The sequence below is a fragment of the Colobus angolensis genome, unplaced genomic scaffold (assembly GCF_000951035.1).
Source record: "Colobus angolensis palliatus isolate OR3802 unplaced genomic scaffold, Cang.pa_1.0 Scaffold32, whole genome shotgun sequence".
Lineage (NCBI taxonomy): Eukaryota > Metazoa > Chordata > Mammalia > Primates > Cercopithecidae > Colobus > Colobus angolensis.
In genome coordinates, this window is record NW_012116488.1 from 11,795,788 (window position 1) to 11,811,064 (window position 15,277).

General features: G+C 35.3%; 1 protein-coding gene across 1 annotated transcript in view; it reads right to left on the minus strand.

Annotated features, from left to right (window-relative positions):
• PPP4R4 (protein phosphatase 4, regulatory subunit 4) overlaps positions 1-15,277 on the minus strand; it is a 105,629-nt gene that overhangs the window by 23,686 nt on the left and 66,666 nt on the right. Inside the window, exons 12-17 of the mRNA XM_011951542.1 lie at positions 12,852-12,929; positions 11,555-11,638; positions 10,683-10,865; positions 6,955-7,060; positions 5,341-5,488; positions 662-806 (exon numbers count right to left, since the gene is read on the minus strand). Of these exons, the coding sequence (XP_011806932.1) occupies positions 662-806; positions 5,341-5,488; positions 6,955-7,060; positions 10,683-10,865; positions 11,555-11,638; positions 12,852-12,929 (744 nt within the window). The remainder of the gene's footprint in view (positions 1-661; positions 807-5,340; positions 5,489-6,954; positions 7,061-10,682; positions 10,866-11,554; positions 11,639-12,851; positions 12,930-15,277) is intronic.

Sequence of the window (15,277 nt, forward strand, 5' to 3'; positions counted from 1 at the left end):
ATTATTCTAAGATGTGGCTCACTAACCCAAATTTTTACTGTTTAGTTTTTCTAACATTTCCAAAGAATCCATATACTACGATCTCATGCTAAAACAAACAAAAAACTCATAGGATACAATCTTACATTATTTACAAAGATGCACTCAGAAGTAGGTAAGAGGTCTCTATTCTAGTCCTCCCGATTCTGCTACTTACTAATATGATCTCAAGTAGACACAATATTTCTAGGCACAGAACTTCTATAAAGTCAAATAGATCCCTGAATTAACTCGAAGGGCCCTTCCAGGGATAAGTTTCTATAAAATGTGACTTTCCCAATTTTACCAACAAAAGTTTCACTGGATTATAATCACTTATAAAGAAAATCTGATGAATAAAACATTCATTATTAATTAAACAGTGTTTATTGAGCACCTAACATGGGTCAAACATGGGCTTATATTACTAGTAATAAAAGTTTAATGTCTAGGTGCCCTTCGAAACTTTCATATCCAGTTGTAGCACATATCAACCAAATCATTTACTAATTCTTACAACTTTAGCAAGGATAAAAATATTTTAATATATTGCTATCCTGTCAAGCTGAAATAGTGAAGTTATGATTCTTACTACCTTAATACAAAAAAAAAAATGCAACATTCTGGCAAGAGTGATACTTACTCTTTTTACAATAGCCAGAACATCTTTATCTTTTTCTTGACACAGGAGTTTTCTCACACACATTTCTAACTGCTGAAGTAGATGCTTATCAGCAGGAATCTTCAGAGTAGATTTCACTTTGGGCAACAGGTAGCAAAGTTTCATTCTATAATAAAATAGTATTTACTCTTGAATGAATTTAATAACTAAGAATAACAGTAACATGAAACAAAGAAAAATCAAGTTTTAGATAGCCTGAGACTTCATTTATTCATGCAAGATATATTCATGGACTGTCTATTATGTGTCAAGCATTCATCATGCTGGATGCTGAGATATAACAGTAAATAAAACCAACAAAATTCTCTGCTCTCCTGGAACTTACATTCTAGTATGGGAGCAGAGAAAAGAAACAAGGAAAATCTGTCAGATAGCATTAAATGCTATGGAGAAAAATAAAGCAAGGAATAAAGGCAAGGGAGTACCAGGGGCAGGGGATTAATCGGTTTTAAAGCAGGTGGCCAGAGAGGGTTGTCATTGAAGGTTCCACTGAGAAGATGATATTTAAGCAAAGACCTAAAGAAAATTAGGGAATAAGCTATGTGAATATCTGGAAAAGAGCATCACAGCAAATATGGAGAGTTTGTCTCTATTGTTGGTCCAAATGAGCAAATTGGCCATTGTGCCAAAACAGAGTGAAGGTGAGACTAGCAGGAGAGCTCAGAGTGGTACATAAGAGGCTTTGAGAGCCACTGTAAGGAAACTGCCTTTTATTTTGAGTATGACAAGAAGCCATTGGTAGATTTTGAGCAGAGGGGTGAAATGATCTGACAATGTTTTACAAGCATCATCTGCCTACTGTGTTGAAATTAGACTGTAGCTGGTCAAAAACAGAAAAAGAGAAACAATGAGAAGCAGTTGCATTCTGAATCTCTCTTTTTTTTTTTTTTTGGAGATGTAGTCTCGCTCTGTCACCCAGGCTGGAGTGCAGTGGCGTGATCTCGGCTCACTGAAAGCTCCAGCTCCCAGGTTCACGCCTTTCTCCTGCCTCAGCCTCCCGAGTAGCTGGGAATACAGGCGCCCGCCACCACACCCAGCTAATTTCTTTTTGTATTTTTAGTAGAGATGGGGTTTCACTGTGTTAGCCAAGATGGTCTCAATCTCCTGACTTTGTGATCCGCCTGCCTTGGCCAAAGTGCTGGGATTACAGGCATGAGCCACCACGCCTGGCCTGGATTCTGAATATCTTTTACAAGCAGCAGAATGTACTGAGGGATTGGAGGTAGAATGACAGAGAGAATAATTTATTTAAGGTTTTGATCTAAGTAGGTGGGATGGTTATTTCCTGAGATGGAGAAGAGCAAAAGCAGATAAGAAAGATGAAGATTGAATTCTAGACAGATTAAGTCTGAGATGTTTATCAGATATACAGTGGAAATGCTAAGTGGGCAACAGGCTCAATAAGTTGGCTATCCATCTAGCCTATCCAGAGTAGATGTCAATGCTTCAGATAAAGTGAGGAATCTTCAGCAAGTAGGTGATATTTAAACCATGAAATGGGAGAGATCATCAAGGTAATGTGTACAGTTAGAGAAGAAAAGGATAAAAGGACCTAGTCTAAGGTGGTCTAAGGCACTACCACAGTCTAGACTGGGTTGGAAAGGAAGAAACAAGGAGGTTGAAGAATGCCAGGAAGGTAAGAGTAAATCCCAAAACCTAAAAAAAAAAAAAAAAAAAGCCTTTCTAGGAGGAGGTGTTTCAGAGGAAATACTCTGCTTTGCTAAGCTAAAAGTCTACTCTTTTTCCATGGCTGTTTTAGAGAGGGATGCTAGGTGGGTATCTATTTTACAGCTGCTATGTTCATTTATTCATCTGAATGCTCTCCACATTATTAATTTTTATCTTTATTGCAACCCTTGAGACACCTGAATTCCATTTTTAGAGTTTCCAGAACACTTTCTCAGCTGAATCTTTACTTGAGGAATCTTCATATACAACAAAATTTGCTTTTTATTTAACCAAAAAGGGTAAAGAAGCTCCTCCTGTAGGATTTCCAGCACTATAAATAGCAACAATGGTCTCAATCTCATTCACAGTTCACCACAGATACAGCCTAACCTAGCAATGCTTTCTATAATTAAGGAATATCAACCTCCCAAAGAAATTATATCATTTCTGGCAGCTGTGGAAAAGGCTTCTCTGAATACCAAGAGTCTTTTTCCAGCTTGATATTGTCTAAACTTGGTGAATTTAAATTTTAAACATTAACTTAAGGAAAAACAAAAACACTTAACAATCTATGCACACTCCATTCTTTATAACCCAAGGCATGTCTAGAAAATAGATATTCAGCAGAAGCTACCCAATCCATTGTAGTGATTCATCTCTATGAGACTCCTGGGCCCCTGAGATGATCGAATTCTTGAGATTAGGGATCACACCTTTCAGATAATTTATGTATATTATCTCAGTTATTTGTGCCTCAGAATAATCTATAAATTAGGTACTAAGGAAATCAGTGCACACAGAAGTTTTGTAACTTGGCTAAAGATACACATTTAATGTAGAGCTGGAATTTCAGCTCAGGGAGTGTGGCAACAGAAACTGTCCTCCTAACCAACACGATCCTACCACCCTTGCCTGTGATGGCTTTCATTCTATCTGCACATCTCTAAAGCACTGAGCAAGTGCTTTTATACCCAAAGCCATTAGCATACAGTGTTGTCGGATACATTTCTTGGCTGGCAGCTGGCCAGGCAAGAGAGTAGGAACCAAGACACACAGTTATACAATAATCTGCTGTCCTGCAAATCTCTGAAATTAACAGAGTAATAATTAATTATTCTTCATTTGGTTTTTTGAATTGGCAGATTTCTTTCTCATAGAGTCAATGTCATGCTCTTTGTTACACTGATCAAAGAAGAGATGATTTCATTTCCTTTCAAATTATTTTTGTCAACTGCTTGATAAGTGACAATACATCACATTGAAATTTGCTTTTATAGAATCACAATTGCAATTCACAAAATGTTCATAAAGCTGGACCCATTAGTTGTTTAGGAAAAGCTAAAATCTAAAGAATTATCAAAGGTTCCTTTTTTTTTTTTTTTTGAGATGAAGTCTTGCTCTGTCACCTAGGCTGAAGTGCAGTGGTATGATCTCAGCTCACTGCAACCTCCACCTCCCAGGTTCATGTGATTCTCCTGCCTCAGCCTCCCAAGTAGCTGGGACTACAGGTGTGTACCACCATGCCTGGCTCATTTTTATATTTTTAGTAGAGACGGGGTTTCACCATGTTGGCCAGACTGGTCTCAAACTCCTGGCCTCAAGTGATCCCGTCTACCTCGGCCTCCCAAAGTGCTAGGATTACAGGCATGAGCCACGACGCTCAGCCGAAAAGGTTCTTTTCAATTCACTTTAAATGTCAGCAATACCCCACCTCTCATTTATAAAGCACAAGAAACATACACCAAAAATTAAAGTCAATGCAGTTGTGCTTTCTGTATTTTCTCACATTTAAAATACAAAACAAAAACTTCTAGATTTGTTCCCATTAAAAAATGCTCATAAAATTCTTAGGTTGAACTTTTCAATATCTTTTGACAATTCATCTTCATATATATCTCAACACCAAGACTATTAATCTCAGTTAGCTTATTATCTCACCAACTCTTCCTATTAAAAAGTTTTGACGTTTTACTTATTGCCTAAAATTCACATCAGTTGTTTATAAAAGTGGTACATATGCATCTTTCAGATGCATAAAACTAAGTGCCCCTAATGTATAGAAATTCAGCAGGGAGTTCTAGAGTTTGTTCAGGAAAGCCTTTGGCCAACTGACTCTGATATCTCTCTTTCCTGCAGATCTGAGTTCAAGTTCAAAATAGAGACACAGGACTTAGAACACAGTAATCTAATGGCTGGGCTTAAATTTCTTTTAAACAGGAGAGTTTAAAATTATTTTCATTCCATTATCAAACGTACAAAACTAGCTCTTAAGTAATAACATGCATGTACTTTAATGCCACTGAACTACACACTTATACATGGTTAAAATAGTAAATTTTATATTATATATATTTTACCACAATAAAAAAGGAAGTGTTGTGCTCATTTGGAGAGAAAAAGGACAAAATATATTTATTATTTTTTTCCATTTCCAGGCAAGCCATTTTCAGATCTGTTCCTTCCAACTTAACAGTTAATCAAATGAAATTAACATTTTACTGGATTTCAAAAATATAAGGCAGCTAAACAAAAAGACAAGATGAAGACTTTGAAGCAGTTCTTCTTCTTTGAAAAAACGGGCCTCTAAAAAGTAACAGATGCTCATCAAACAACTTTGAAGTGATAAGGCTACTGACCATCTTTTCTTTAGTTTTAATGGTAGATAAATTAATAATAGCTACTCGATCTTCTAATCGTTTCAATGTGTATATCCAAATGGCCGAAGAAGCTTACCAATCTGGCTTTGACTTACTGCTCTCAATCCAGTAAAGACAAAAGATCTGAGACAGTGTTGAAAGAGTATGCTTCCAAGTCTTACTGATACCCATCAATTATGAATACTAAGAATTTCAAAGCACATGTAAATTCTTGACTTAAGTTTTTAATTGGCTAAGGAAAAGATTTCGCATATGTTCACTATAGTAGATAAAAATAAATACAATTTCAAATATTTTCATTGATTGATAACATACCTCACGTTTGCTACTGGATCATGTGTCAGTTCAATAGCAGGTAGAAAGAAATATTTACAGAAAAATGATTTGGAAAATATCTCTATAATAAATTCACAGGTGTCCAAAAATCGAAGTCTATTCCAGTAACTTTTTCCTTGGCCCAATTCTAGAAACAACAACAAAAATTATCTTGTTAATTTTTCCTACATGAAATTAACGTGACAAAGTTAGACACACAAAACGCATAACAAGTTTCTTCATACCCACAATATGGCTAGCAAATACAAGAGATAAGAGGGAAAAAATCATTATTATATACCTCAGATTTGTAAATCCCCAAATTGACACCTCAAAAACCATAAAAACGTTTTGTCAAACACTTCATTCAATTTCATAAGCATTTATTAACTATGGAGTGACTGTATATACTACTTTTTATCACCCACTATGCTAAGTACTTTATACATATTATCTCATTTAGCTCTGAAAAGCAGCCCAAAAAGATGCACACACTTCTTCCTCCTAAAAAATAAGGATACTGAGATTCAGTGAGTTTAAAGTCACACAGCTGGCAGGTGCAAAGCTAGAATTCAAACACAAGTCTGTATAACTTCAAAGTGTTTTAAAATCAAATTAACTGTTTTGTTCCCTTTGTTTCCTTAAAAATGCCTAAAATAGATACAGTCACATATAAACAGCATTACTGACAATAATTCAGGTCAATGTTAAAAGGCTAATTTTCTACTTTTTACATAAATGTTCAAAAATAAAACCAAACTGAATCTTCTTTCAAAATAAAACATTCTAAACATGAGCTCCTACCACTGAATAATGAAAACCGAATTAAAATAAGATTATAAAAAGAAAGATTAAAGTATACTGAGCATACTTTTTCTTAAATGGTATTTTATAAAAGTACTCTAATTTTTTGAAAAGTAGTGATACACACTTAAATTGGTAAACCCCAATAACTAGAAAATCCCATTACCTGCCTATGCTGGATAATATAGTTTAGTAAAAACATTAAGACATTATGGGCAAAGCAAATATACAATAATTAACAAATTGACTAAGTATATATAGGTGTGTGCAAATATTTCTAAAATCAATACTATAAACCAAATGTTTTTGCCTTGATTTTAGCTTTTACCAAATTAAAATAAATTTGCATTTGTAAACTGACTTAGTTTCTTAAGACATTATAAACCAACTAGGCTCATCAAATTTATATTCAAATATACTATCAATTCTTTTCAAGGACAAATCCCAGATTCTGTTAAGTATGTGAATATTGAAATAGGACCATAAAATAAATGATTAGATTCATGGATTTTCTATTTATATTTTAGTTCCAAATGTTATTTCATCAGGGTAGAAACTGAGTTTTCAATATAGGTAAACATATTGTAATTTCTAAAGTGTAGACATTCACAAAAGAAAATAGAGTAATTATTACTTTCATTCATCACAGATGTAATCTTGCCATAAGGATTTCTAAAAAATAAAAATCAACTTATAAAACCCAATAGTAACCTAATTATTCACAGCAAAATGATACATAAGTTAGATATAACTAAAGCCAACTAGTTTGTTTACTTTCCTTTCTCAAAATAGTAGACAATGATTACTTACGTTCAATTAATTTTTGAATGACCTCATGTCTCTGTTCTTGTTTACGATTATAACGCAGAAAAATGCATAGAGTTCGTGAGGCTGCCTTTTGGACAGGTAAGACATTCTTGAAGAAATAAGACAGACAGACAGTTACACTAGGCTAATTCTAGTCTAGATAATTTGGCCCCACCAAATCAATTTTAAGTCATTGACTAAAATAAGGTGTTCGCTGCCTCTCAACTCATTTAACTTATATCCTTATGGAAGTATCTTCATAATTTAATGTTAATCATTCAGGCAAATCAACCAACACTTATATTACAAAATTAATTTGGCATAGTCAAGTCCAAATCATCCAGATTTGACTCTTATTTCCTTGCCATCTCATCTTACATTATCATATACACCCCTGCCACTTATTCTTTTAGCTGTTCCCTGGACTTTGTCATTCATTCATCTGACAAACATTTGCTACAACATGCCATGTGTCAGGTACATCACCAAAAATATGTCACTACTGAAATATACATTTAGAGATCCCGTGATCAGGTATACTCTTCAATCCTTCTGGCTTAATTCTAGCTCTTAATGATACAGATGACATTTAGAATCCAAAGACCACCATGTCAATCATTCTTACCAGTATTTCAAGTCCTTTGTCCTTTCAATTTCTGTCACACCACCAGGCAGAACCTTAATTCTAAATAAATATGGCCATTTACCTTTCCTGGGTTTGGGTTCAAACCATACATTAGAGAAAAATTTCTCAACCAGACATACTGTGTTCATTATCTTGACTTACATACAAATATAATGTTGACTTACTAAAGATCTCAAATATTATAGTGGGGATCCTTGAAATTCAAATAGAATGGAACTTTACATTGCTGAGACAGTGTTGCCTGCTACCTCCTCTCATATTTTATATGAGCTATTCACATTATATCAGGTATAATTTGAGTGGGGTTTTTAATCTGTTTAATCTGTTTAAAAACAGGGTATTTCCTTTGATTTAGAAAAGAAAATTTAAAAAATATACATAAGCAGAAACATGACTGGACTTAAGGAAAATGAATTTTTGATAAATGGTGAATTAAATAAAAGCATGTTATTCTTTTCTTTCATTTTATACATACTGATAGAATTTCAAATACATATGTAATAGTCATGAAAATATATATATTTTGTACCTCACATAAAACATATATTATAGTTTATGGTATAAGGTATTCTCCTGGGCCAGAAGTCAAACATAAATATAATCAGGTCAAAAGCACATAAGAACCAGCTTGAAGAAGTTGTAACAATTTGTGCACAAAAAAATAATAACTGCAATAACATTATTTTGTCTAAAAGAGAGCCGATGTTAAAAACAAAGTGCACTTGTCACCATTAAAAATAGCTACTACGCCACCTCCCAGCTCTGAAAACTGATAATTAGAGGAAAAAAATTAAGAATTCATCCTGTCTTTACCTTAGTAAATGTAGCTCAAGGCAATCAAATAACCAATGTGGACAAAGGAATGCACTTCTTCACACAATGCCACCATCAAAAATGCATAAGAAATGATGGAATTTTAAAATTATTTAGGAAGTTATAATGAAATCACCGATTCAAGTAAGGATCATCAATGGATTCTAAAACTAACAGGTAAAAGGCTGATAGGAAACTGGTATTGAGAGGGCTGAAATACCAGCTGAAGATTGTGCTGGCTATTCAAGCATAATTTTAGAATAATTTTTTTAATTCTATGAAAAATGACATTGGTTGTTTGATAGGAATGTGTTGAATCTGTAGAATGCTTTGGGCAATATGGTCATTTTAACAATATTAATTCTTCTAATCCATGAGCACGGAATGTTTTTCCATTTGTTTATGCCATCTATGATTTCTTTCAGCAGTGTTTCATAGTTCCCCTTGTAGAGCTCTTTCGTCTCCGTGATTAGATGTGTTACTGGATATTTTTTGTGGCTATTATAATTGGGATTGCATTCTTGATTTGGCTCTCAGCTTGAACGTTATTGATGTATAGAAATGCTACTGATTTTTGTACATTGGTTTTGTAACCTGAAACTTTACTGTAGTGGTTTATCAGGTCTAGGAGCCTTCTGACAACATCCTTAGGGTTTTCTAGGTATAGTATCATATCAGCAAAGAGAGATCATTTGACTTCCTCTTTTCCTATTTGGATGCCTTTAATTTCTTTCTTTTGCCTGACTGTTCTGCCTATGACTTCCAGTACTATGTTTAATAGGAGTGGTATGAGTGGGCATCCTTGTCTTGTTTCAATTCTCAAGCGAATGGCTTCCAGCTTTTGCCCAATCAGTATGATGTTGGCGGTGGGTTTGTCATAGAGAGCTCTCATTACTTTGAGGTATGTTTCTTCAGTGCTTAGTTTGTTGAGGGTTTTTAACACAGAGACACTGGACTTTATCAAAAGCCTTTTCTGCGTCTATTGAGATGATCATGTAATTTTTGCTTTTAATCCTGTTTATGTGGCGAATAACATTTATTGATTTGCTTATGTTGAACTAACCTCACATTGCAGGAATGAAGCCCACTTGATTGTGGTGAATTAACTTTTTGATGCGCTACTGGATTTGGTTTGCTAGTATTCTCTTGAGGATTTTTATGTTGATGTTCATCAGGAACACTGACTTGTAGTTTTCTTTTCTTGTTGTGTCTTTGCCAGATTTTGGTATCAGGGTGATGGCAGCTTTGTAGAATGAGTTAAACAGGAGCCCTTCCTCCTCAATTTTTTTGAATAGTTTCAGTAGGATTGATTCCAGCTCAGAGCAGGTTGCAAGGTATGTCTGCTGGTAGTCTGGCCGTGCAGTTTGTCAAGGAAGGAAGATCCCTGGCCAGGGCAGTGGTACAACTGGTATACAGTCAGGTAGGCACATGCACCCCAGGGTTTTCAGCCCAGCAGATGAGCGTGGGGCCCACCCAGCTTGGACTCCCCCAACTCAGCATCTGCCCCAGAGGTAGGCCTGACCAGTTGGATTTGTCCCAAGCCTTCTGTGCCCAGATCACAGAGCCATGAAATGTTTCTATATTTCAAAAAATTGCAATAGGATGTCATATTAAATGTAAGTTGAATTATGAGTTAAATAATCCCCTTGGAAATTTCTGTGAAAAAAGTAGACAACTTTGTGGGGAGGCTTGAGTGCCACCTTGTTTTGAGGGAGGAGTCTTTTTTTTTTCTTTTAACACTATTTATAAGGCTATCAATACTAGGGCATCCATGTATTTGTATAAGCTTTCTCTGTTCCATTGCCACACTATAAAAGTAACCAAACTTATAGCAGGAAGCTTAAGGGGTGCCTTGGCAAAACAGCATAGCTGGGGTCAGACATAAAGGGTGTGGATGCATCAGAGGTGCACATCAGAACAGAAGGTCCTTTGCAGTCAAGGTCACTGAGTCCTGTCAACCTTCCTCTTAAGAAGAACTATTTCAAGTTTGAAGTGAGTCTACCCTGTTCTTGGCAGTATATAATCAAAGGATAGGTGAAAGTGCCACCTAGTCATTCCTCTCTCCAGCTAGAGAGAAGATTCGCAGAGGGAGACCTAGCGGGGAAGGAAAGGGAAACCTGAGTCCCCTCCTCTGGACCTAGGAGGCTGACATCCTCCTCGGGAGAATGGAATGAACTGAGTTTGTTCCACTATTTTGAAAATATGAAGAGTTTTGATAATTCCAGAATCAACCATGAGTTCAAAAGAATAAGATGAAAGGTACTGAGCTCACATTTGTCATCATGATTGTGAACATTCTTTGTAAGAAACGGTAATAAATCTGATCACTTGATATGACATGTGGCAGGCAGGCATATTTCTGAAGTAGCTTCTCATGAATTCTCCATTTTAAAGAGGCTGCAGCTCGCTGTTCAGCGGCTGTGAGTGCTGGAATCAAGTCAGGCAGAGAAGATAACTGAAAAATGAAATGCATCAAAAAAAATCAATTATAAATATATAAATAAATTGCAGCACTCAGTAAAAGTACTCAGTTTTGTAACACATTGGGGAGGGGAACACTCCTTCTCATTTCAGAGTTTAGGAGATATCTTAGTTGTCACAAGGAGATAATTATCTGACTAAACCAAACACTTTTAAAAGAAATCATTAAGTAAAATGTATGATTCCTATGAACCAAATTTTGAAATAAAAACTGCAACTCATTCTTCTTCCTGTCAGATTATCATAGCAACTTTTCTAACTACAGTAAAATGTATTATATATTACTGTCAGCAAGCTTTGACTTCGTAAATTCCTATCCTTTTCTTAGGTTACACAGTGGCTTAAAATTAATAATAAAGAATAAATTTCTACCCTCTTGTCCTATTTGCTATTCATAATCATTAATGCTAATGAAAAATGAAAATATGAACATAAAGTCCAAAGACAATAAACAACAATCATGGTAATTTAAAATCATTAACGTAAGAAAGATAGAGGAAATTCAAGCTGTTCATACTCTAACAGGCTTTTACTGACTACCTGCTATGTGGCATACACTATTTTACATGCTTTCCAAACATTCTTTCATTGATGCCTCACAACACCCTGTAGAGTAGGATCATATTTACACAGCTCAGAATGTTTCTGAAAGATGAAGTTTACCTTATTTTCTTGAACACTGCTTTCTCCACCAGTAGACATAAGTTCCAAGATTTCTGGAAGATGATCTATAAGAGCATCTAGTACCTTTTAACAGAGATATTTATTACTGTTATAGTGATTACTATGTTTTTTTTCTAGATTAGTTAATTCTACATGTCAATTTCTATATAGTAATAGCGGTTTGTTTTTTTTTTTTTTTTTTCCCCAAACAACATTTTGGGTATTTCTATTTTCTCACTCTGCCATCTTCTTGCTGAAAAGTCTTAGAAACATGATCAACTGCCTTGGCCAACCTTCGAAAAGAGATTAGTGTACCTGCCTCTTGACATTGTTCAAATAGCCTAAATCTGAGACAGCTACTTCTACAAAACTAACATGTTCAAAAACTGCCTCCAAACTTTTGACAGGTATTTTAAATCGGATAATATTCTCAGTGATATCAAAATATTCATGAGTTGCGCTTTGGCAAACTAACATTTAGGTGAAAGAAATATCTAAATATAGCATCAAAATAAAGTATTTCAGCCGGGCGCAGTGGCTCACGCCTGTAATCCCAGCACTTTGGGAGGCTGAGGCGGGTGGATCACGAGGTCAGGAGATCGAGACCATCCTGGCTAACACTGTGAAACCCCGTCTCTACTAAAAATACAAAAAATTAGCCGGGCGTGGTGGTGGGCGCCTGTAGTCCCAGCTACTCGGGAGGCTGAGGCAGGAGAATGGCGTGAACCCGGGAGGCAGAGCTTGCAGCGAGCAGAGATCGTGTCACTGCACTCCAGCCTGGTCGACAGAGAGAAACTCCGTCTCAAAATAAATAAATAAATAAATAAATAAAAATAAAGTATTTCAAAGTCTTTGCAAGTACATATTAAGTGGTAAAATACTACACAAACAGTGGCAAGAGAAAAAAGTTATAAAATGTGATATATAATTACAATTGAGTAAAATAAAAACCTTTATATAGAAAAGAACATTCATATAAAAAAAGAAAAAGGAAACAAATAGTAACAGTAATTGAAATTAAAGGCATTCTTTTGTCTGTTTTTTGGCACTCCCTAAATTTTTCTTAATAAACAAATATGCATATACTAAGTTTTAAAACTGAATATATTTTAAAATCTAATTTTTTAAACTATTTTCCCAATATCCAGTTTATCATACAGTAGTACAACAATTTGAAGCTTCTGGAGCTAGTCAGCTGAAAGAGTTCACACAATTCCAAGAAGTAAGGGAGAAAAGGCATTGGTATATTTGGACCAAACATAAAAGAATTAAAAATCAAAGAGTAAGAAAATATTACCTCCAGTGATTCATCTTGTAATAATGTTATTAGTTCTTTATGTATTAAATATACTCCAGAATTCAGAAGCTTAGACACCTAAAATATAGCAATAAAGTCTCTCAGATTTAAGACTACTAGACAGATACAGGTTACAACAATTTTTAAAAATACATCCTTGTTATATATTTCTTCTAAAAGCCATGTTATAATGCAAATATAAAATTAGATTCTATAAAAATTAGTGGCACAAATAACCAGCTTTCTAGTCTGCTTCATGACATGCTGAAGTGTGTGGACACACACAGGGGTGAGGAAATAAATACAAAAGAATGGGATTTACCAGAGTCATAACTTTCACATCAACAGCAATAACAAGCCCACAGGGGCCTCTAGTTCACATTTTAAAGTCTTAGAGTAGCCAACAGGGTCTTAAAGGATATCCTAGGTATGTAAGTATTCATATGAGTTCAGAACTTCCCAGAGGGTAACTTCTACTGAAGGCCTACAGTGATACCGGGGTAGTTATAACTCCTAAGAAAGCAAACCAACTTTCCTTTTCCCCATCAAAGACTTTAATCAGCATGAGAGGAGTTGGGAGAGTCTAGAATAATACAGTTCCCCTTGTAAACAGTAGTTTTTTGTCTCCTCCAGATAAACTCGGAGCCCACAATGGTGGATTTACCCGTTTCTACTTCATCTTATTCTTTTTAAAACACACTGGGCTTGACTAAAGTTTTATTTGAGAAAAAAAAAAAAATGGTCCCTGGATAAAGAAAGTGTTTTAAAATTCTTTGCTCTAACACAGTTGTTTTTGACTTGTCGAAAATATTTCCAAAATATTATTATTATGAAAAATAAGAATAAAGAACACAGCAAAGCAATTATCAGAAGCTAGCATTAACACTGTTAGAAAAATTTAAATCCGCCAGTGGATTTTCATTACTTAAAAAAAAAAAAAAAAAACTTACATTAGCCCTTCATTTTATGGAGAGGAACATCATTCTTACCCTATCTACATGGTATGATTGTGGTAGAATATGAAAACTAGCTACCCAGCAAATACAGATCAATGATTATCAGACTCACTTCCACCAGTGAAAGCATATTTGTATACATATGTACATTTCCATACGTTTAATTATATGGTGCTATGTTATGTCCACTATAAAACATAAATAAAATTATATATTAAAGTGATGAGAAAAAAACAGAAAGTCTAAAATTGCAGACTCCAATCTTGAATAACTGTCTCTGGAGACCACTGGTCTAACAAGTACATGTGGACATGGTAATCAAGCCTAAATGACCATTTAATGCATCTTGGAGGTGAATATTCTGCTCAGCTGGTCAGTGCTCTCTACCCTATCCCCACTCCTCCTAAAAAGCAGAGTTCTACAGGTGTGTTTTACAAAGACGATATAATTTTGCAGCACTGAAATTATTTTAACTAGTTAAACTTTAATTTAAAGGGAAGATGTCCAGGATTTTGTATAATGCATATATATTTCATTCATACCAGAAAAAGTGTTCTTTCAAAAAAGTAAAACTATCACCCAATAGCCAAAAAAGAATCTAAGCAACATTTATAATGATGCTATGGATGGATATCCTGCACACTTGCAGATAATCAAAGTGCTCTGACATAGGGACACAGTGCAAGGAAGGGAGTAAAATATTCTCACTGAGAATAAGAACTTACACCACTTATCCAGAGGTTTTCTTTTTTTTTTTTGAGACGGAGTCTCGCTGTGTCTCCCAGACCGGAGTGCAGTGGGGAGATCTCGGCTCACTGCAAGCTCCGCCTCCTGGGTTCACACCATTCTCCTGCCTCAGCCTCCTGAGTAGCTGGGACTACAGGTGCCCACCACCACGCCCAGCTAATTTTTTGTAATTTTTGTAGAGACAGGGTTTCACCGTGTTAGCCAGGATGGTCTCGATCTCCTGACCTCGTGATCCACCCGCCTCGGCCTCCCAAAGTGCTGGGATTACAGGCGTGAGCTACCACGCCCGGCCTATCCAGAGGTTTTTATGTGTCAGTTTTGAAGTTGAAAGTTATAGCTTATCCGTATTTATTGCAACCACGGCATACGTGCACTTCTTGCTGTCATTCAAGAAACATGCCCCAAATTTCAACTTCAAGGGTTAAAAAGTTAAATTCATCATAAAAGTTTCAACTTACTTTTGCTCGTACTTTATAGAGAGTCATAACAGCAGAATCTAAAAGCCATGCTCATGAAACACCATCCATTTGTAGTAAAAATAATTAATGAGTTTCAATTTTCTATTGGTTCTCAAGTGCTTAAGTTTAGGTGCAAAGTTAACTGTAAATATTATAAAGCATATAAAAACTGATTTTGCCTTAAAATCTGCATCAGCCATATCTACCACAAAGTCTGGTTTAAAGTAAACACTTGGTATAGATATGCTGAATGAATGGGTTAATA